General features: G+C 38.5%; 1 protein-coding gene across 1 annotated transcript in view; it reads left to right on the plus strand.

Moving 5' to 3' along the window:
* Positions 1 to 23,672, plus strand: part of CDCA2 (cell division cycle associated 2) — a 48,294-nt gene extending 24,622 nt beyond the window's left edge. Inside the window, exons 11-15 of the mRNA XM_028114211.2 lie at positions 3,696 to 3,774; positions 5,057 to 5,145; positions 6,715 to 6,852; positions 16,212 to 16,383; positions 19,053 to 23,672. Coding sequence (XP_027970012.2) covers positions 3,696 to 3,774; positions 5,057 to 5,145; positions 6,715 to 6,852; positions 16,212 to 16,383; positions 19,053 to 20,281 — 1,707 coding nt within the window. The 3' untranslated portion in view covers positions 20,282 to 23,672. The remainder of the gene's footprint in view (positions 1 to 3,695; positions 3,775 to 5,056; positions 5,146 to 6,714; positions 6,853 to 16,211; positions 16,384 to 19,052) is intronic.
* Positions 23,673 to 24,045: the final 373 nt, after the last annotated feature.

Below are 24,045 nucleotides of genomic sequence, written 5' to 3' on the forward strand. Positions count from 1 at the left end.
TTAACACACAATCTTTTAAATTGAGCATCTCTTTAACTGTACTTTTTAAAATAGCTTAATAGGAGAAAAAGATGACTTGAAAACTTTTAGTTTACTAATGTGGTTTGAACATTTTTCATGTGTTTATAAGCCATTTGAATTTCTTTAGAGAATTTTCTGTTAATCTTTACCCATTTTTATACTGGGACCATCATTCATTCTCTCCCTTGCCTATTATACTTTGAAATAAAAATATTCCACTTTCGGCCAAGGTGGAGTAACAGGGACCTAATTTACGTTTTCAAAAGAAACAAAAAAACAAAAACAAACTAGAAAATATACGCCACAATGGTTCTCAGACATAGAACATCAGGAAGCACAGGAGAATAATCCCTAAGAGAGGGGTAACAAATGAGGCAAGCTGTACAGGAGCCCCAACTTACTGCCTGGGCTGGACTTCCAGGCGACAGCACAGGAAGGGTCTACCTTGGCATATAGAAAGACTGCCTGGCAGTCTCCATGAGTTGAGAAAATGGAGCTGGGGTCCGGGAAAGCAAAGGAGGCTAGAGCTTGTGGCAAAGGACCAGAGAGGAGGGAGCTGCCCAGAGAGCTCTGGAGATGTGCATAGGGTCTCACTTGAGCCTCATTGGAGTACTGGTCAGTGTGTGCTTGTGAATAAACTGCCTGATGCCAGGGAAAGGGCTACCCAAATGGAACAGAGGGAACAATCCTTAGAGCTTACAGAGGGGCAGGAAGTGTCCCCAGCAACCTGAGTGATAGAAAAACCTTATAATGGGCATCAGGTACTCAGGAGAGTATTGCCTCACTAGTAGAACAAAATTAGACTAAAAGCCTAGCAGAGCTTAAAAGCAAGCTTTGAAAGGACACAGCTTTCCTCCAAGTGACTTTACTGCATTGTATAACCTAGCTCAAGAACAGCAAAACTATCCAGTGTCAGATAACATTAAATTCAAAACGTCTGACATTTCAATTAAAAACTAATAGATGTAAGAAAAGATGCCCCATAATGAGAAAAATCAATCCCTAGAAGTAGACCCAGAAATTACACATATGGTAGAATTTGTAGACAAAGGCATTAAAAAAGTTACTTTCACTATTTTTCATATGTTCAGGGAAGTGGAAGAAAGATTGAACTTGTTCAGAACATGAAAGATACAGAAAAGATCCAACTTGAACTCTGTACATTACGGTCACTGAAAATTATAATCTTTGGGAAGAAAAATATGTTGAATGAGATTAATATAACATATTAGAGATTGCAAAAGAAAAAATTAGCAAACTCAAAGATGTAGCAATAGAAATTATGCTCCATGAAAGAATAAAAATGACTGAACAAAAATGAGCAATTGGTGAGCTTGGTACAACTTTAGGTGACATAATATGCATGCAATTAGAGTCCCCAAAGGAGAGAAGAGATCAGAAAGAACAGAAAAAATATTTGAAACATAATGGCTGAAAATTTTCCAATTTTATAAAATTATAAACTCAAATCTGAAGTTTAAATTCCTAGCACAAGAAACATGAAATAGTATGAAAAGACACATCATTGCTTAGAATCCATGATATATGGCCTGGGAGGACCTAGAGCAAAAGTACCCGTGACATAAAGAACAACAAACATGAGAGGCAGCAGAACGCTCATTAGAAACTACAAGCCAAAGGACAACGCAGCAGCATTTACTTGGAGCAGAAAACCAAACCAGTAACAACAACAAAGCTTGTCAAACTAGAATTCTATATCCAGTGAAGCCATCTTTCAAAACAAAGGTGAAGGTCAGGCTTTTTCAGTCATGGGGAAGCTGAGCGGATTCATTGCCATAGTGGGTGAGCATTAGAAGAAATGCTGGAGGAAGTCCTTTAGTCAAAAAAAAAAAAAAAAGAAAGGCTCCCAATGGAAATCTAACAAAGGAATGAAGAGCACTGAAGCTGCTAACCCATGTGGGCAAATGTAACAGATTTTATTATTATTAATCTCTATAACAGATTCTTTAAAGCAAGGATAACAAGAGCATATTGTTTGGTTTATACCATGTCAGTAAGATACATAACAAAAGTAATATGGCATAGAGGCTGAGAGGGGTTCTTATGCTGTACACAAAATAGTGTGAGTTAAACACGTATGCTGTAAACCTTAAACACTATAGAACGACAGCAAAAATGTGTGGGATGCACGAAAGCAGGCTTAGAGGGAAATAATTAAAGCCTGTATTTCAGCATAAGAGACATCTCAAATTAATGATCCCAACTTCCATTTTAAGAAACTAATAAAAGGGGGTGCCTGGGTGGCTCAGTCATTAAGCATCTGCCTTCGGCTCAGGTCATGATCCTGGGGTCCTGGGATCGAGTCCTGCATCAGGCTCACTGCTCAGTAGGAAGCCTGCTTCTCCCTCTCCCACCCGCCCTGCTTGTGTTCCCTCTCTCACTGTCTCTTCCTGTAGAATAAATAAATAAAATCTCAAAAAAAAAACCCAATAAAAGCAAATTAAAGCCAAAGTAAACAGCAGGAATTAAGAAAGATAAATGCAGAAATAAAGTAAAAAACAAAAATAGAGAAAAATCATTGAAATAAAAAAGATGCTTTAGAAAAATAAATGAGTAAACTTCTAATCAAACTATTCAGAGGAAAAAAAAGGGGAAATACTCAAATTACCAATATAAGGAATGAAATGTGACATGACCACATATTCTAACAGGTTTTAGAAGGATAATACAGATAAAAAGATAATAAGGGTATTATAAAAAACTTAATGCCAATAAATTCAACAACATGAGTAAACTAGATACACTCCTTGAAAAACACGAACAACCAAATCTTGGACTAGAAGATATAAATTACCTCATTAACCCAATATCAACTGAAGAAATTTAAGTTGTAGTTAAAACCTTCCCACAAAGAAAACTGCATGTCCAGATGATTTTGCTAATGAATTCTACCAAACACTTAAGGAAGACCTAATTTTATGTATACTCTTTCAAACAAATTGGGGAGGTGAGAGTAATTCCCAGTTCATAAATGTCAACATTAACCTGATACCATAGTCAGACATTATAAGAAAACTATCGCCTCATGAACATAATACATCATGACCAAGTGAGATTTAACCCAGAGATGCCAGGTTGGTTGAGTATCTGAAAAACGATCTATAATTCACCATGTTAACAAATTAAGAAAAACCATATGGTCATTTCTGATAAGAACTCTTGAGCAAACTGGTGATTAAAGAAAATTTCTTCAAACTGACAAGTTTTGTTTATGAAAAACCAACAGCTACCATCATACTGACAATGTGGGAAAAAAAGATTTGACATCTGCATTTGTATTGCCATTTTCCCTGAAGTTCCCCTGAATAATACTGAAATGTTAGGTTGTGTTTATTAATGGAATGTTCCATTTACTATAGAATTAGGACATGTGATTTTAAGTAACTCAAAAGAGTAAGTTATTGATAGAACATTATGGCTACTTCCATTTAATATTTTATTTGTTGGACTGTAGTTAGTAAACAGTTTCATTAAAGATTAGTAAATATAAAATTTTTATATTCAATATCTTTGTTTTGCTTTGACTTTTTTTCTTAATCTTTTATTGATTTCCCATCTCTATGCTTACTATAGTTCCACTTACAAAAAGGGTACATTACATATCCACTGAATTTAAGGATGTCTAATTTCTACTCTTGTTTTTCTTTGTTTAGGAAAACATAGAACCTCTTCAGGTATCATTTGCAGTTCTGAGTCCTCTTAGTAAGTCTTCAATCTCTGAGACTCTTTCAGGTAGTAACTTTTATTTATCTTAACTTTTATTTATCTTAAAGCCAGATAAGTGTCATTTTCAATATGTATATATATGAAACTAAACCTTAATTTCCTTTTAAAATTTTATTATAACAATGCATGCTTGCTTTAAAAAACCATATAGTATAGTAAAGCTTATAAGAAGTCTCTTGGGGCCCCTGGGTGGCTCAGTTGGTTAAGCGTCTGACTCTTGATTTTGGCTCAGGTCATGATTTCAGTGTGGTAAGATTGAGCCCTGTGTAGGGCCCCAAACTCAGCAGGGAGTCAGAGCCTGCTTGAGATTCTCTCCCTCTCCTTCTGCCCTTCCCCCTGCTTGTGTGCTTTCTCTCTAAAATAAATAAATCTTAAAAAAAAAGGGGGGGTCTGTTGCCCATCCAGGTCTCACACCTTGTAATCACCCACAGTTAACTTCCATAGATGGTAGCCCCATTTTTCAAGTCCCTGCAGACAGTGGAGTTGCCCTCTCAACTCCTGTCAACAGTAAGCTCCTGGTGACAGTTGGCACAACTGAATGACATGGACCACAATGGTCATTTTTCAGGGTCCAGAATTGTTCACCAACATTAAGTTGGCCTCTGGGGCACTTGTACTTTTCGAGTCCCTGTCTTTATGATATGACAAGGCAAGCCGGGACTTGGATGACAGATGTCATGGGAACGATTATTCATGTCTCTCCCCTGACGGAAATCCCTTAGTGGCTTCTCGTTGGCTGGAAGACACAAACCAGATTCACTGCTACAGAATCCAAGACCTGGAGTGTGAAGTTAGAGCTAAACCTGGAAGTGTAGTCTGTCATGTTCCAAAGCCCATGCTCTTTTATACATTACACTGCTTTTCATTTCTACCATTAAAAGTGATTAAATGAAAAAGTTACCTGAATTTTGTAAGTTAAAAAAATTATTTTCACGATCATCTTAATTCCCTTTATTGCAACTTCACTGTACAAGATGTAGCTTGGAATAAATGGACATGAGTTAAATATGGTATTTACTGTAATGTGATTTCATCTGTTAGGGTAATACGGTATGCATTCTCTATGGAAAGTAGTGAAAGTTTCTGGGTATTCAGTAAACTTAAAGTTCTGAAACATGTTTTTGAATCTCAAAATTTATTCTGGGTAGTTAAATTATTTATGTTTAGATATTATATTATGCTAAAAGCAGAGGTGCCTATCCAAAACAGTATCCAGTATATCTGAAAAATGATGGCTTTTACAACTTTTTGTTAGCTACCCTAATTATTCTTATGTCTTCTTCATCAGGAACTGATACCTTTAGCTCTTCAAAAAACCATGAGAAAATAGCCTCCCATAAAGTTGGTAGAATAACACGGGCCTCTAACAGAAGAAGTGTAAGTGTTTGTATTTGGCACAGTGTATTTGTTTTTAAATCTTGCTATAGATTTTTTCTGTTTTTATGATCACAGGATTATGGGTAAAATCTTGATTTGATTAATGTCACTGAGAGCTAATACCTTACCTATGTAGCATATAACCCATGGTAATGCTCTTTTTCTGATTTGATTTTAATTCTGTTAGAAGAAAAATACAATAAAACAAGCTGCTTTCAGAGTTTGTGTTAATGTAGAAGGTAATCTGTTTGGAACATTTATTTGGGATCTATGTGGTTTTATGGATTTTATTGAGGTACACAGTGGACAAGAGTAGTGTGTAATTGGGGCGCCTGGGTGGCTCAGTCATTAAGTGTCCGCCTTCGGCTCAGGTCATGATCCCAGTGTCCTGGGATTGAGCCCCGCATCGGGCTCCCTGCTCTGCGGGAAGCCTGCTTCCCCATCTCCCACTCCCCCTGCTTGTGTTCCCTCTCTTGCTGTCTCTCTCTGTCAAGTAAATAAATAAAATCTGTAAAAAAAAAAAAAAAAATTAGTGTGTAATTAACAGAGCCAGAAAATGGCATAAATATATCTTTTTACAAAAATATTTCCTTTTTTAATTTTTTTTAACACTGGGTTTTTTTTTAAATTAATTTATTTATTTGAGAGCGTGAGAAAGAGAGAGAGAGAGTGTACATGGGGGGGGGTAGGGGCAGAGGAAGAAGCAGGCTCCTCGCTGAGCAGGGAGCCCAATGCGGGGCTCAATCCCTGGACTTCGGGATCATGACCTGAGCCGAAGGCAGTCGCCCAACCAACTGAGCCACCCAGGCGCCCCGTTAACACTGGGTTTTAACTCTTTTCAGTAGGAGCATAACTCCCATTGAATGCATGTCTTTTCCTATTTCATCAAACTAGATAAAATTGGATTTTTGTCTAAATTCATAAATATATAACATACCATTATGGGGCTTTTAGCTGATATTTTTGGGTGATAAACCTAGAATTCACATTTAGATAATTTAAATGCATGTTTCCACCCATAACTCAATAGGAGTTAGTTCCTAAATTGTAGATGCTTAGTAAATATTTGATAAAGAAATAAATCAACTAATTAAAAAATTTTTTTTCTTTCTTAAAATAATGGACAGAATGCATATGCTTCTGGGTCTGTTTAATAAGATCAGAAATTGGTAGTTACTCTTCTCCCCCATTCAAGTTTAAGATGGTTAAAGTACCTCTAATGGGGGCGCCTGGGTGGCTCAGTCGTTAGGCATCTGCCTTAGGCTTAGGTCATGATCCCAGGGTCCTGGGATCGAGCCCCGTATCGGGCTCCCTGCTCTGCGGGGAGCCTGCTTCTCCCTCTCCTGCTCTCCCTGCTTGTGTTCCCTCTCTCACCGTCTCTCTCTCTCTGTCAAATAAATAAATTAAATCTTTAAAAAAATAAAGTACTTCTAATGGAATTTGTGAATTAAAAGGAACTGGGATGGAAAATGTAGAAGCAGTGTGGGAAGGAAAATAAATGTGAGAAACATAAATCATAATGCACTTGCTTGTGTTTTATGGTATCCTTCCTTTGAATTTTCTTTATAGCAATTGATCACTTTTGCAGAAGAGAATGTTTGCAACTTACTTAATAGAGAAGCTCAGCCTTGTAAAGAAAAGAAAATTACTAGGAGGAAATCTCAGGAAAGGAAGCGCACAGGAGGGGTACTTCCTAAAAAGAATCAGGTAAGTGTGTGTTTAAAGATATAATAAGGGTAGAAGTGGTACATTTCTTTGTTGTATGATTAGGAAAGCATGGAAACAAAATTTTTCTAGTTAACATTAGACCAAGAGTATTAAAATCATCATAGAATAGAAAGGGCCAGAGGCAGTTATGTACTCAGCTGTAATTACCCGAGAACCATTTCTATATCTTCATTGTATTATGTACATTTAGCACAGTAAAACATCAGCACTCAAATGTTAAATTCTTACCTTTGAATCGAATCTAACCTCACCCTATGAAAGGAACCCTCTCATTTCTTAGACAAAGATGAGTGTGCCATCTGCCCCTTGTTTGCCTTCACTTCTGCCAGGGGCTGGATCTCTTCCCATATTTGAGGAAGAATTTAGAAACTGGTTCTTCATCTTCCTCGACACTTCAAGGCCTGTTCTGGCTCAGGGGGACTTCATGATCTCTTTATGGATAGCCAATCTAGCACCTTAACTCAGTCACCGGACCTCGGCCACTTCAGTGATCCAGACCTTCCTCTGCCATTCCCCACAGCTTGTTGGTCCCTAAGACCTGCCCACTTTTAATAGTCCACATTTCTGTGTCCCATTCACTGCCCCCAGCTGCCTCTCCAGCCAGCATTCTCACTCCCTCACATACCTGTTTCAGTACTAATGATCTTCTGGCCCCTCTGCATACCCTCCAGCCTTCAGATATCCCGTCGTTTCCTGCGTTTCCTTGTTCACCCGGAGCTGCCTGATCTGTTTCACCACCTCTTATCAGTAATGCCCGTTCTCCATCCCTTTCATTCCACTTCACCTCTGGATTAATCCACCCCCACTCCCTCTCCCATCCAATGTTGCTCCTAGAGAGACTCACAGGTGCTCCGATGGCAGTCATAGCTTCAGATAAGACCTGAAGTCTGGTCTCACTTTCCATCTCTTCACTTGAATTGTTTTCCCAAGGTGTTGAGTAACTTAGTGACTAAAAGCTAGTACAGCTTTTGAGATCTCGTGGTTCCTTGCCACCTCAGCAGCATTTGACAAAACTGAGAGCATCCCTTTACAGTCTCCGTTAAAGGTTTATTTTTTTTCCACCCAGCCTTTGTCTGTATTACCCAGAGTTCTACTCTTTGTCTTTCTAAATTGTGTATTTTCCGGGTGATGTCATAGGCGGCATGGTTGATGTGTCCCAGATCTTTCTGATCTATAAACATGATTAATGGCCTACTAGACTTCTTAACCCATCCTACAAGCACCTCAGCTATCAACTTTTCCAAAACTAAACTCCTCAATTTTACCCCAAACCATCCCCCCCACAAAAAAAAACAGTAAACTTCCATCCTGTTCCATGAAACAGAAACTGGCTTAAACATGGCCCAAACATCTGCAAGTCTGCAAAGCCAGAAGAAACTGGAAGTTTTTCTGGTTCAATCCCTCTTTTAGATCACCTCCTTTGAAAGATCCCTTTGCTGAAAAAAAATACACGTAAGTTAAAAAATGTGCATACACCTTTATTATTGCATCAGAAATTGGTTTTCTTCAGACTCTTTAAAAAACACTGCTACAAAGAATGTACACGTACTTTTTGACATAAAATCAATAGCCAGAAAGTTCAAGGAGGATTGAGCATTAAGGTTTGTTCCAACCCCTCCCAGGACCCCATGGAATTAAAATAATTGATATAATAAAGACTAGACTCAGCAGTGAGAAGAGGAAGGAAGGGAGCAGGGTTGTTAAGCAACAGATGACAGCCTTCAGTGACTCTCTGGAAGAAAAAGTGGATGAGGGCACATTGACAGATGAAAGAGGTAGATTTATAGCCCAGGATGCGCTCAGAGGGAGTTAGAGAGGCATTGGGAACCAGCCTGCACACTGCGTGATCCCAGGAGACTCTGGGCCCAGTGTTGGCAAGTCCAGTGGAAGATGAGAGTGGGAAGTGGTAATGGAAAACAGAATAACTGAAGTTCTGTATATGAGACAATTTGTACCAGTTGGCACCCCACCCCCTGTCCTGCCATGTTCTCCCATCTCAGAACAGCTGTTGTCATGTAGGTGAAAGCCCTCATTCTGGCATTTGGAAAGTCCCATCGTCTTGACAGCCTGCTCTTGCCCTCAAGCAAAGCCTACAGATGAGACTCCCCATTCTGCCCTGCCCCACCCTGCACAGAGTTGCCAGTAGAATTTCCCTGCCGGAAAGAGATGGAGCTGGAAAGCAGAGGAAACTCTCAGACCAATTTATGAAGTCTTCTGTAAAATCAGACAACTGAGTAGAAAGAAGAGATGATAGATCAATTTTTAAAAGTTGAAAAACTGACCCCAGAAAGAGAGATTATTCTGGGAATGGAAGGAAACTTTATTTAAAAAAAAACCTGACATACTTGGATTTAAGAAAATATTATCTGCATAGAACTAAGAGGCTGCTATAAAAAAGGAGCAGAGGGAGAAATATTCATAAATATGTAAAATTTAGTGGTTGGACTAGAGAATAAAGGAAAGTCTCCCAGAAGGTAGAGCAAAAGAGAAACAAGCTAGTAATAAGAGACATGAAAGTTGAATCTAGGAGACTAGGTATCTCAGAAAGAACACAAAGATAGAATGAGAGAAATTGTCAAAAGAAGGGGATTTCTAATAGTGGAAGAAAGGAATCTTCAGGTTCTAAGGGCCTACTGAAAGCCTAGTACAATTAAAAAAAAAAAGACCAGGACTTCAGCCTGTCAGTATGAAATTGAACAATAAGGAGAACAAGAAAAGTGGACTTTTCCTCCCAGAAACAAGAATCTGAGTAGTATCAAGTTTACCAGCAGTCCGAATGCTGAAAGGTAATTGAACAGGACCTTTAAAGTTTTGAATGAAACTTGATTTCAGCCCAATATTATGAACCCAGCCAAATTCAATTAAGTGTAAAAGAAAAAATAAAGACATTTAGACACTCTGGGACTCTGAATCTTTTTCTTTGGGTATTATTGGAGGAGATACTCTAGCAAACTGAGGAAGTAAGCTTAAGGATTCAGAACACAGCGAATCTAATAATACAGGAGAGAAGTGCAAGGGAAGTCTCTGAACATGGTTGTTCAGCCAGCCTTAAAAAGCAGCCAGTCCCAATTTGAGCAAGAGGAAAGGGTGCTCCAGGGATATATGGTCTCTGGAGAGAAAAACAAAAAGACCCATGGTTGAGAAAGTGGAAGGTGTGTCATATAAGAAGAAAAAGAAAGGTAATTATATAAAATATAATAAAAAATAAAAGTCCGTGTATAAAAGTTTTAGAGTAAATACGAAGCAAACGTTAAATGTGATTCCAAGCAGTAAAGGAGTGTAAGGAAAAGTATGTTTTCTAGTGCTAGGAGTCACCTACAGGGGGCGCCAGAGGAAAGGAAGATGAGCTTTGTCCTTGGCAGAGCAATGAAAAATGTTTACAGTCATAATGTAAATGCTCTTTGTTTTCAACTAAGGGCAAAGCTTTAAGAACTTGATTGTTGTGCACGACGGTCTAAATGTAGCTACTAGCAGAAGATGAAAAGTGGGTAGAGAAGATGTCAGTGAGGGTGTTAGCATTCGGTATAAGGGGTTAACAGTGCACGTTCTGTGGCCAGACATCCTAGGTTCTAAATTCTGGCTTGACCGCCTCCTACCAGTGGAATGGCAGGCAAGATTCTTGATTTCTCTATTGGTTTTTAAATAAAGGTAATAACGGTACTTAATTTATAAGCTTGTGTGCATTAAATGAGTTAATGCTTGTAAAATGGTTAGAACAGTGCCTGACCATAGCAAGCACTACAGCTGTCATTATGATTATCTTTACAGGTCAGGGGTTCAAGATATATTTTAAAAGTTGATGAAAAGAAACAAATTTACCTTTTGGCTCAGCAATCTCATGTCTGGGAATCTGTCTCAGATCCAATGACAAAATGCAAAAAGGCATATGGACAAAGTTATTTTTTGCAGTACCCTCTGTAATGCAAAAAAAACTAAACAACTATGTCCGTCAGTATGAGACTGGTTGAATAAACTGTGGTGTGTTGACAAAGTATTTTGCAGCTGTGGAAAATAGTGAAGAGAATTTGCAGTGATGGGATGATGCCAGGATGTACTGTTAAGTGAAAAAAAAAATGTAAAATAACGTATTATAGTAGGTTTCTTGGTACTGAATTGTGATCCCACCCCCACCCTGCCCCCAAAATACTTCTGCATTGAAACCCTAACCTCCAGCACCTCAGAATGTGACTATGTTTAGAGATAAGGCCTTTGATTGGGTGATTGAGTTAACATGAGGCCGTTGGGATGGTCTCTAGTCTGACTTGTGTCCTTATAAGAGGAAGTTTGGACACAAAAGGAGACCCTAAGTGTGCACACACCCAGGGAGAAGACCATGTAAAGAGGCAGCAGGAAGGTGGCCATCTGCACACTGAAGAGGGAGGCCTCAGAGGAGACCAACCCTACCAGCACCTTGATCTTGGACTTCCAGCCCCCAAAACTGAGAAAAGAGATTAAAGCTGTGTAAGCCACCTAGTCTGTGGTGTTTTGTTATGGCAGCCAATATGACAAATGAATATATCTATTCATTTTTTATCTAAGAAAATAGGGAACATTAAACGTGTTTGTATGTGTCAATGTGTGTATATATTCATACACATAAAATCTTTTCATAAAAGTGGGAAAATAAAAACAACTGATTACCTCTAGGGAGAGAGGACAGAGGAGGCACTAGGAAGGACTCAAAGCTGGACTTCATTGAACATGTTTTGTACTTTTGACATTGAACTGTGTCAGGGTTATACATGACTGTGAAACAAGTCAAAATTATGAAAAAGAGAATGGTCCTTAAAAATTGGAAATAAAATGAAACAAATTAATCTGGGTATCAAGTTGGTGACTTAACCTCACAAAGAATTCTTTCAAACCTAGAACTTTCCTTGTGGAAAGCATCCTAAGGACAAGAGTGACTGAAGAGAGAGTGAGCTTAAACAGCATGAAGATTCCTATTGAGAGAGGAGTGCAATCTAGAATAAAGAAAATAAAGATTTTTGTGGGTTTTTTTTTTAACTGTCATTAGGAATCCAGACTTTACCATTAGACAAAAAATAAAAATTCAAATTCAGAATTTTGTTAGGCCACATTTGAATTGGAAACATCAGTATGGATTCATGTTTTTTTCCTTTAAAAAGATTTCCTAGCTCTTTCAAGGCTTAGAAGCAGCGTGCACCCCGGGTCCCTAGGTTGCCATTTCTGAATACCATTTTCAACTAAAACTGATCAAGGTTCCAGTGTGAGATGGCTGCTTTCAGGTTTATGAACAGCACATGTAGGAAACGAGCCTGAGTTGGTACCGGTGTGCAATGAAGGACGCTTAAGAAACCACTGGGGCTACAGGGAAGGACCTCAAACCATCTCGAAGGGGCTCCACTCACCAAATGTGGGACAGTGTGATTCTCATTAATAACAATTGCAGGATGCCTGGGTGGCTCAGTCTAAGTTAAATGTCTGCCTGGGATCAAGCCCCGCATCAGGCTTGCTGCTCAGCAGGGAGCCTGCTTCTCCCTCTCCCTCTGCCTCTCCCCGTGCTTGTGCTCTCGCTCTCTCTGTCAAATAAATAAAATCCTTTAAAAAAAAATAATTGCAGTGGGTTGAAACATATTTCAAATATGAAAAAACACTTCATAATAGTTAAAAAATCTTAAAGGTCACCTTAGAAGCTGTCTAGGACACCAACTCATTTTTGTGAAAACTGGAAAATATGGGAATTCTGTTTCAGGGAAGCAAATCATTGATAAGGGAAAGTTATTTATAGGAGAATTTCTGCTAATAAATAAAAAAGACACGTTCATGGAAGTTGTTGATCATGAAGTAGAAGGCTGATGTGGGAGCCAGAATGGATGGATTGGACTGAACACCTGAGCCCAACCAGTCAATCACAGTGTCACAGGGGAGAGAACAGGGTCCTTCCAGTGCAATGAGGATGTCTACAGGCATCATGAAATGCTCTTTGCAAAAAACAAAAATCAAAGCTGAATCTAATCAAGCCTAGATCTAATGACCAGTTGTAGGAAGTGTAGGGGAGAGAGGAAAATAAAGACGCCTTAATTGCAGTCAACCAAATCCAGAGTTTGGCTAATTCTCTGAGACAAGTGCCTCAGTTTACTCATCAAATAAATGGTAAGGGAAAAAAAACAGAACCATATATTAAAAGATCTGTCAACCAAATGGAATGTGTAAGGACCTTATTGGGATCCTGATTTGAATAGTTGTAAAAAGACATTTATGGACCAATTGGAGAAATTTGATCTCTGAGGAAATAATAGGGAAAATTGCTGTCTTTGTTCTTTGTGTCTAAGCTGTTTGAGATCATTTTAGATGTTAGGATGTTGTAACAAGAATTACAGAGATTTCCCAGGTACCCTCTACCCAGTTTCCCCCAGTGATGACCTGTAAAATTTAGACAATATCACACAGAAAAATGCCAGCACAGTCAAGATACAGAACATTTCCATTGCCACAGCGGTCTCCTCTTGCCCTTTTGTAGCCCTGCTTACTTCCCATGCCTGTCCCCACCTTAAGTGGCAACCACTAATCTGTTCTCCATTTCTTTCATTTTGTCATTTCCAGAATGTTATGTAAATGTAATCACACTCTATGTGACTTCTTGGGACTGGCTTCTTTCACTCAGCGTAATCCTCAGAAGATTTATCCAGGTTGTTGCATGTATCAGTAGTTAGCTTCGTGTGTGTGTGTGTGTGTGTGTGTGTGTGTTTTATTTTAACTGTCATTATGTATCAGTAGTTAGCTTCTTGTGTGTGTGTGTGTGTGTGTGTGTGTGTGTGTTTTATTTTAACTGTCATTAGGAATCCAGACTTTACCATTAGATAAAATATAAAAATTTCAGAACTTTGTTAGGCTGCATTTGAATTGGAAACATCAGTACTGACTCATGTTTTTTTTTTTCCTTTAAAAGGATTTCCTAGCTCTGTCAAGGCTTAGAAGTAGTGAATGGTATTTGTTGTTATTTAAAAAAGTAATCAATTTGCAGTATATACATATATCAAGTCATTACATTATATACCTTAAATTTTATCTGTCAATTATATTTCAATAAAACTGGGGGAAATGGCATTGTAAAAGGGAAAAATCAACAATAAAATACAATGCCAGGTAATAAAAGGTTTCATTTTATTATGGAATGAAAAAAGGAACTCTGTCTCCTAAGGATACTGCAGGATTTTCACACAAAATGGGGTAATGCCTGGGATTTGCTTTAAAATAATCTGAGGGAAGGGGATTATAAATGAATCCTGATTTCTATATGTTAGTAATTCTTGAAGCTAGAGGATGGGTACCTGGGGCTCAATATATTGTTCTACCTGTTGTGTGTTTAAATTTTCCGTTATAGAAAGTTAAAAATACAACACTATGAGCCTCTTATTTAGAGAGATGGAGCTAGCTATAAGAACTCAAAATGGAACCAATAAGTAAACATGAGAGTTTAGAAGAACAAGAAAGCTGACACATAGCTCTTCTGTATATGGCTCAAGCCTTATTTTAACCATTTCACTTATGTTAACTAACTTTAACTTAATACTCACTGCTGTTATCTGTGGTGTGTGCTGGTGTGGTTCTGATTCTGCAGAGGAGGAGGAGGAGGTACAGAGGTGAAGTAACTTGCCTAAGATCGTAAGGCTGTTAGGTAGTAGAGTCAGGCATCCAGCACCAGAGGTCGAATGTTCTCTTTTGCATCTCATCGTGGAGCCCAAGTTAAGATTTTTCTCTTGGTTTCCATATCCATTGACCAAGCTGTCGATTCCCCAACTGTTCCATGGAATGTCAACAGATGTTCCATAAAAGAAAAAAAATTTCATGGAAAAATAGTTAACCCAGCATTTTCCTAGTGTGTATGGAGATTATTTATACTGAGGACTTCTCAGAGAATTTAATGTTAAATGTATATTGTAAATCACCAAGAGGAACATTTATCTTGTACAGTTCTAAAATTATTTTTCCATGGAATGTTTTATTTTGTTTTGTTTTTACAGGATATCTATAGATATCTCCAGGAACATACAGTTCTGTGCCATTTTTGTACTCTTCTTGAATATCATCCACTCTTTCACATCATTAGTTTCTGTGCTTTCACCCAAATGATCTTTCTTAAATGTAAAATCAAATGTTGTCACTCCCTGAATCACCATGCAGTGAAACTTCATTCTTTTCAGACTCATACTCATTGCATACAAGGGCCTTGCTTGCTTTATGAAGCAGTCTTGAAAGCCCCCTGTAGGCCAGATACTCATCTCGGTCCATATAGAGTCTGTCATGGTTTGTATGTATTACAGTTACTTGCTGTTAGACTGGGAGCCCTCTAAAGACCACATCCTGTTTGGTTTTTGTTTTCTATCTCGCCAGTTAATACCTGTACATAGTGGTTTCTCAATAAATGTTTGAATGGATTCTATTTTCTGGCAGTTTTAATTGCTAAAAACATGTTCCTTATGTTGACCTAAAGTCTGGTTCTCTCCAATATTATCACATAGAGTGTGTTTCTTTTTGCTCATAACAATACAATGTTTGAGTTTCCCTGAGGTCCTTTCCGTGTGAAACTTTTTTTTTAACAGTGAACATTAGTTCTCAGTTGCTAACATGGCAGTCAAAACTGAATTTAATACTACATTCTAGATATTATTAGAACAGTTTTTATTTTTATAGAAACCCACGTGTTTTCCATCAGTTATCACCAGACCATTGTCCATCATCTTCTACTTGTGCTCGTTAGCCCATCTTATTTTGACCTATTCATTTTAATCTTGATTAAATCATCTGTTGTTAGAAAGCAGCTCAGCTAGCTTTGTGTTATCTTTAACTTTTATGTATACAACTGACCTATTCATTTTAATCTTGATTAAATCATCTGTTGTTAGAAAGCAGCTCAGCTAGCTTTGTGTTATCTTTAACTTTTATGTATACAACTGTTGTTTCTTCTTCCAAACCTCTGAGCAGAAGACAATCTCCCATAGCTTCCAGTAGATAGCTCATCCTAGGTTAATCGCGGGTCAGCCTAACTGTATCCTACTTAAAAAATATCTTCACGTCTTAAGTCTGTCAACTCTACAGCATCTAATCTGTCTTTCACTCACCCAGAACTTACTTTGGCAAATGTTTTGTGGAAATGTAGACCATTGATTACCATAGCATCTGTAAATTGAGTTCTGCTTCATATTCTCTTTGACTTTGTGTAAGCTACCCAGCCCCCCACGCCTGACTCAGAATTTCTAACATTTTAAATGGCCTAACTGGTCTCAGGTTTTTCGTTAAGAATTAATTAAAGGGCCAAAATTGTATATGGTGTGACATCTTTCCCAATTACGGCATTTTAATACATTTCACAGGCTTTAAAAAGTTGCAGGAAGAAGAAAGCAAAGGGAAAGAAGAGCGTTCAGAAGTCTTTATACGGGGAAAGAGACCTTGCTTCGAAGAAGCCGCTCCTCAGTCCTATCCCCGAGCTGCCTGAGCTCTCCGAGATAATGCCTCCCACTCCAGGCAGCGACAGGCTGTGTTCAGGTACCCTGCTCTTGTCCTGTTGCTGTTTTATCTTCTCTGCCACTTTCTTGCTGCTGCACCCTCTTTCCCTTTTTCCCATTCACTATTAAAGAGCATACAAATAAAAATAGCAACCTTCCCTCATATTACCATGAGAATTTTAAGTTAAGGAAGCAATAGTTCGTAAATTTTACCCTCTTCAGAATCTGATAGGAGCTCTGGACCCTCTCCCCAGAGAAACTAAGACACAAGAGAGTGCATATAGTTTTAGGGGAAATAATTTCCTTCCATCCTTTTTTCTTTTTAAAGCATTTTAATGTGTTTTTATAGCATTCTGCTCAAATGAATTCTGTGTAGTGTTATGGTCCATCATGAAGAGTAAACAAGGTGATGGCTCAGTAATAGATAAATCTTTTATAATTAAGGACAAAAAAAAAATACTTGCCCTGTGATGTTTCAGTAGAGTTGACACTGCTAAGCATCTACTAGAAATAACATTTATAAATTGAACTGGATTACTTTGAAACAGTTTTGTTGGAAGGCAAAGATTAAGTCACTTGACATACTGGTTAGATAAAAATTGGAATTGCTTCTGTTTTATAATGGCTGAGTTTGAAAATTCACTAAAATCATGCTGAAATTAATAAGAGTATGTATTCATTCGGTGTGTTCATTTTGTATAGAATAATTTTAAAAATAGGCGTGTTTGTCAGTCATCAGAGATTTAGAGCCTGCATTCCATTTGCAACATATATGTAGGGTTTATAATAGATCCAAGGATGAATAAGGTATATGCCACCCTAGACTGTTGGCTTCTACCTACTTCTCAACTTCCGGAAAGCACAGAGTTTAAACAAACCCCTGCTAGCCCATCATCACGCACAAGCTGCTCCAGCCCCTGGGCTCCTTCCCCAGTCTCTTTATGTGCTTGTCTTGGGGCAGGGGATTGGCCACCCCGCCTCTTTTTAATCTGGCCTAATGCTGCTTATCCTTGAAGATTTAGCTGTGCCAGCTGCCTTTCCAGGAAAAGTCTTTGTTCGCATTACACCTTTACCATCAAGTTTGTAATGTGCCGTCTACCTCCCTCCCCTACAAACTGCAGTCCCCTTGAGACTGAAAACTAAGTCTTACTTCATTATATCTCCAGTTCCTGACCGGAGTTTTTCCAAAGATGTTTAAACAATGACTATTAGTATGTGTTTTCCATCTTGCATCTTACTAGAGAATTTCTTTTTTTTAAAAATACCTGAAGGATTTTGTATCTATCACCAGTGGTATCATCTGTTATAAGGGTTTAAAGCAAAATCTTGCTTCCCTCCTTTTCCATTTTTCCCTGTCCCTTTCTGTCTCTCTTCCTCCCTCTATCCCTGTCCCCTACCTTTCTTCTCTAGCATGTCATTTCCATGAAAAATACATAAACATCGATTTTTAAAGTTGTATAAAGAGCCCAAGTGGCATATTAGTTGGTTGCCACTGAGTGGCACCCTGTGCTAATCTCTGCCTTTCGTGACCTGATTTTAAGTACCCAGATCATGAAGTAATGGAGAGAGTGTGTGCACGCACACACGTGGGAGCTGGAGGAGGGGCAGGGAGGGAAGGAGAGGAAGAGAATCTGCAGCAGACTTCCTGTTGAGTGTAGAGCCTGACCTGGGACTCCATCTCACCACCCTGAGATCATGACCTAAGCTGAAATCAAGAGTTGGAGACTTAACCGACTGAGCCACCCAGGCACCCCCCATTTTTAAAAAAATTTATTTTAAGATGTATTTATTTAAGGGCGCCTGTGTGGCTCAGTTGGTTAAGCAACTGCCTTCGGCTCAGGTCATGATCCTGGAGTCCCGGGATCGAGTCCTGCATCGGGCTCCCTGCTCAGCAGGGAGTCTGCTTCTCCCTCGGACCCTCCCCCCTCTCATGCTCTCTCTCTCTCTCATTCTCACTTTCTCAAAATAAATAAATACATCTTTTTTTTTAAAAAAAAGATGTATTTATTTAAGGCTGTGTTACATAGCTTTAAAACATTGATGATGTTTCGTTCACCTGTGTGATATGATGCAGTGTGTCAAACCCACAGGACTGCCTCCACATGGCATGTCTTCCTGGAGTCTTTTAGTCAGATTGAGGTGGAAGGGGAAGACTTTTAGAATATTGAAACAAACATAGCTCCGTTTGAGAGTACAGTGCTGTTTAAATCATATTAAAATTTTTAACACAGGGCATAAGACCTAAGTGTCTTCAAAAACACCCTTTCGGCTAAATCCTCGGATCCCCCAGAATTCCAAGTTTTCTTTTCTCTATTTCTGGGGAAACATAGCTAGAAAATTTGCGGAAGGACGGTGGTGCCCATTTTCAGTAATTCGTTTTTCGGGAAATGGGAAAAGTGGCTGCCTCATGCTAATTGAGTGTGGAAAGTACATTAGAATAGAGGAAGCAATTTGAGATACACTTCTCAGTTTCATGGTCTGAGATTATGTACTTTATTCACTCATGTATTAAATACATATTTTCTTAACCTGTGGCTTGGGGAAGAACTAAAAAAAAGGAAGAGCAGGATGACAGATGGTGGCAAGTACAGCATAGCATTTGTAAGTCTTGTGAGTTTTGAAAGCCTAAAACACAGAATATGCTATGGCACCTGTTTGATTTCCATTGTTACTTTTTAGTGAGATTTAAACTTATGTCCATGCCCTTAGATGATTTCAACTCCAACGGTGAACTTGAAGAAGCGAAGCTTCCTGAAAGAAAGACTCTTTTGCCCCAGAACCCAGAAGATTTGCAGATGAATCAAGGCTTTAATAAATACTATCTGTCTGCATTCTGCAGCTCTTACACAAAAAGTTCCTTGTCGCTTATTAACGCTACTTTAGATCAAGATTTAAATATAAGTGCCGTAGCAACTAATGAACGTAAAACTATTCTAAAAGCTGAGATTAAATCGGAAGGCGAAAATGGACTGAGAGCTGGCCCTGAGAGTGAAAGCAGTCATGTTTCTTGTGCTCCTGTGACCGCAGAGCCCCTGGCATCAGATGATGCAGAATCCAGTGCTATCCTGCCGTGCCGGGAATTGGCTGCTGCCGGTCAAAACGTGGAAAACCTTTTTCAAATCTTTAAGATTTCAGAAGATGTAAACATAAAGTGTGAAAAACAGGATGACTTTTTAATAGCTACCGGAGGAAAAGTGCAGCCCACGCGCTTATCGTCTGACTTACAAAATGAAGAGGTGTTAAGTGGCAATGTAAAAGAAAGTAAAAGTCCGAGTGCGGGTTTGGGAAGAAACTCCATAGAAGGTCAAAGTAGCACTGGTGTGAGTGGTGGAAAAAAGATGCATAGAAGACGCTCTATGTGTTATTCCGACGGCCAGAGTTTATATTTGGAGAAAAATGGAAATCACAAACCTCCCTACATAGTGAGCAGCTCTCTAGAAATTGGTTTAGAAAATTCTGAACTGTATAAAGATTTGTCAGCCTCCATAGAGCAAACCTTCCAGAGAACAAATAGCGAAACAAAAGTAAGACGTAGCACAAGGCTACGGAAAGATTTGGAAGATGAAGGGCTTGTATGGATTTCACTTCCATTTCCTTCCACATCCTGCACTTCCCAAAGAATGAAAAGGAGAACAATATGTACGGTTGACAGCAGAGGATTTGAAAGCCTGTCCCTCTCTCAAGAAACTGTGTCTTCTGGACAGAAACCAAGTCTGTCGCTCCCCGTATCAGGTAAAGAAAACAAGGAGGGCTTTGCTGCTGGTTTTTCCCGTTTACCTGGGAAGAGGAGGAAGAGCCTCTGTATGTCTACACTCGCAAATTCGGAAGATACAACTCAGTCCAAGTGCTACAAAAGAAGAACCTCTTTCAGCCAGAAGGGAGAGAGCTCTCTAAAGGACTTCGAAAGAGTGGGACATGTCTGGGAACTAAAGCAGTGACTGACTGACATTTCCTACAGAGCATGTGACCGCAGAGAAGGTAACCGTCCGTGCTTAAAAGATCCTTTCATTCTGCTTCTCATCCTTTGTTCAACTTCCGCGTTTTAAAAGTTTCAAATAAAATCATTTGAGTTGAACCTATTTTTAAGTAGAAATAAGTGAATTTCTTCATTCAAGGGGGAAATGTTCTATTAAAATGTTCTTCTCTCCCCACATAGTACATACTTACTGAAGCTTTCACATTAGTACATGTTTGCTGAAGCTTTAGAGTCTCTTGTAAAAAACATCAACTGTCTTTTAGGATTGACTCATTCTGTCTGCAGGAGAAGAGTTTAAAAAACAAAATGATAGAATTAATGTAATTTTACAAAAATTGAAGGTAATACAAGGTTAAACACTGTTAGAAAATGAGAAAAGATGTGTTTTAAAATGCTGCCCCCCCCCAAAAAACCTGGTTATAAATGTTAACAGGAAAGATGGAAATCATAAGACTTGTTTTAAAGTTGAGAAGCTTTAATGATTTACTTTGTCTCAAATGAAAATTGTATAATAATAGGTTACAATCACAACTTAAACATGACATTTTGGAATTTTCTTCCAATAAGAATATTACAAATCTAGCATTATAAAATGAATATATAGTTTATAAATAACTAAGGTAAAAGCATTTTGTCCTTCAAACAAGATTCTTACATGCTTTGTGAGCTGGGAGGTGCAGGATTGCTTTTGGTGAAAACAGAACAGTTTAGTTGAATGATCTTCCAGATCATTCCAATTAGTCACATTTAGGATTTATTCCAAGAAATCCCAAATTAGCAATTTGGGATTTAATTCGTGGTTCTCCATTAAAAAATTTTTTTTAATCCAGAAACTCATAAGAAAGGGCCCTGGAAAATTCTTTACTTAACATGAAGTTGGTGGTGGTCTTTTTTAACATGCTCTTTTCCAGCAGTTCTCTTTATTTCACAATATCAAGTACTATCACTTGTTTTGGATTTTCCAGTTATATTTCAGCAGTGGCCTCTCCTATCACTGTTTTGATGACAGCAGTTTGAAAATCTAAATTGCTGTATATCTGGAATTTGTGAATGCACATAAATCATTATATCATTAAACAATTGTCTTTGAAATCCTTTAAATCATTAAACTCTCCCTCTCCCTGATAGCAGAAACATGTTAACAAATAGAGCTCTCTATAAATAACCCAACAGGGAAGAAAGCTCCTGCTGAGCGCCCATTTCCCCCGCCTCAGAGAGAGACTATTTGTTACCTTCTTGGCACCAATAGGTCTGGAAGTCCTGCTGCTAAAGACTAAATGTATTTTACATTAACACTCAAAGTGATCCCCAATTTCTTCTGCTAAAGGGTGGATTGTTTAAAAAATTCTTTTATCTTTACACGTAAATTATTTATGGGCTTTTTTCGCCCGGTTTATAGTTTGGTATGGTTGGCAAATCTCTATCACTGAAAACAATCCCCCCCACCACCTGCCCCCCTCCCCCAAAAAACGGAGCTTTTTGGTTTTGGTAATTTAAAAAGAAAAGAGTAAAAACTTTCAGAAACATGCAGTGTTGAGGGCTTTGTTTTTTAAAAGCTTTTTGTTCTTGGTTAATGTAAAGGCTAAAACTACTGATCGTTTTTTCCTCCCCTTTTTGCTGTATGATGATGTATGATCTCAGTTGTATTTGAATTTTAAGAATTTCACATGCTATGTTTTATTCCTCAAAATGTGCTAATGAGGATGAGGGAAACATTTGATCTGTGGGATTTTTTGGCTTGAGCTTTCAAATGTAAAATTCTTGTTTTCTGGCATCTCCAGTTAAAAATGTAAACACTTGATGCATTTTGTTGGTTTCAGGATGTGTCCTTATAAATGTTTTGTTGATATTTGTAAATAACAAATAGGCAGTTTTTTTAAAAAGAAGAGGTCTGAGGAATCAAAGCAATTTGGATATAGTTTTATCCACTGTCTCGTTTGTATCCTAAGATTTGTGAAAAATTAATTATTTCTGTGTTTGATCATGCTTGCTTGTTTTTAGCTGTTTCTTTTCATTAATGGTTGAAATGGAAACTGGGCTTCAGAAGAGTTTGTCCTTGCCTTATCTTTTCTTACTGCAGTGACACTTGTCATTTTGCCTTACAAAGTCTGTATCTTTTGTTGCTCCTGTAGATGCTTGTTTGTTCCAGAAGATGGCAGCATGACATCTGGATCCATTACCTTAAACCCCAGGCAGCTCTTCATTGTTGCTGGGGATGCTGCTTCTCTTTAACTTTTATTTTCACTCATTTTTATCATGAAAGTGATATTTGTCTACTGGAAAAAGTGGAGAATGGTACACAATTGAAAACTCTTCCTTCACCCCATGCAAGCATCCTGCAGCCACACCTGCCTCTTCCCGAAAGCTTTCTGTGTAAACACTTAACAACTGGCCTGTGTCTTCCAGACCTTCGCCTGTGCAAACATGTTTTCTAACGGAATCACTATAATGTGCCGTTCTGCAGCTTAATTTTTTTATTCAATAAACTTCTGTGTTGTTATGGGGAGCCCTCATGCTCCTTTGGTCTTTTGAATCCCTGCATAGAGTTGTGTACTCTGCACATCCATAACATAGTTAGCCGTCTCCTTACTGAGGGATGCTAGTTGTCTCCACTTCTTTGTGATTGAAAATTATGCCATGCTGGGCTTGTGTGCAAATGTCCGTAAGATAAATTCCTTGACATTAAAATTAAATGGATATCAAGTTATCCCCCACAGTTCTTACCTTATACAGTTCTCTCATAAAGATTTTGGCATGCATCTCCTTCACTCTACCTATCACGTTCTTCTGCTACAATGCCACTTTGCTTCCATTTTCTCTCGCTGCCCCTGCTTGGCCCTTGAGCTGTGGAAGGGAGCGTGGGGCTTACACTTGGGTGTGACAAGGAGAAAATGATTATTAATGCCCGATTCATGCTTTAGATCGAAAGAACTTTGTTTTTACTGAAGACAGGGTTATTGAGGTGTAACTAACTCTAGTAAACTGAGTGAAGTTTACCTTTTTAAGCGTACAGTGTGAATTTTGGCAAATTCATCCAGTCATCTAATGACTACCGCAGTTACATAATAGAACATGTCCATCACCCTGAGACCTCCTCCCTCTTTGTGGTCAGTCCCCTCTCCCCCAACCCCAGCCCCTTGCAACCCCTTAGAGCAGATTTCTGTCCTTCGAGTTTTGCCTTTTCCGCAGCATCGTAGAAATGGATATAAGAGTTAGAGCCTTTTGTCTTTTTTGAAATTTAGCAGAATGCTTTAGAGATTCATCCATGTTTCGTGTCATAAGTAGTTGATTCCTGTTTATCGCTAAGTAGTAGTATTCTGTTTTATGGATGTACCAGGTTTCTTATTCACCAGTTGATGGATATTTGGATTGTTTGTTTTTTTGACTATTACAAATAAAGCTGCTATAAACATTCACATATGGATTTTTTTTTAAGAGACGTTTTCATTTTTCTTGGGTAAATACCTAGGAGTGGGGATTCCTGGGGTGTATGGTTGGGATATGTTTAACTTTTTGAGGAACTGCCAGGCTTTTCCATTGTGGCTGCACAATTGTGCATGCTCACCTGCAACGTGTTCAGTTGTGCACATTTTTACCAGCACCCGGCATTGTCTGCCTTTTTCATTGTAGGATTCTGGTCGCTGTGCAGTCCTATCTACTGTGGTCTGGGTAGATTTCCCTAATGACTAATGATGGAGAACATCTTTTCCTGCGCTTATGTGCCAT

The sequence above is a fragment of the Eumetopias jubatus genome, unplaced genomic scaffold (assembly GCF_037043125.1).
Source record: "Eumetopias jubatus isolate StellerSeaLion01/CBP00866 unplaced genomic scaffold, mEumJub1_p1.0 scaffold_2, whole genome shotgun sequence".
NCBI lineage: Eukaryota > Metazoa > Chordata > Mammalia > Carnivora > Otariidae > Eumetopias > Eumetopias jubatus.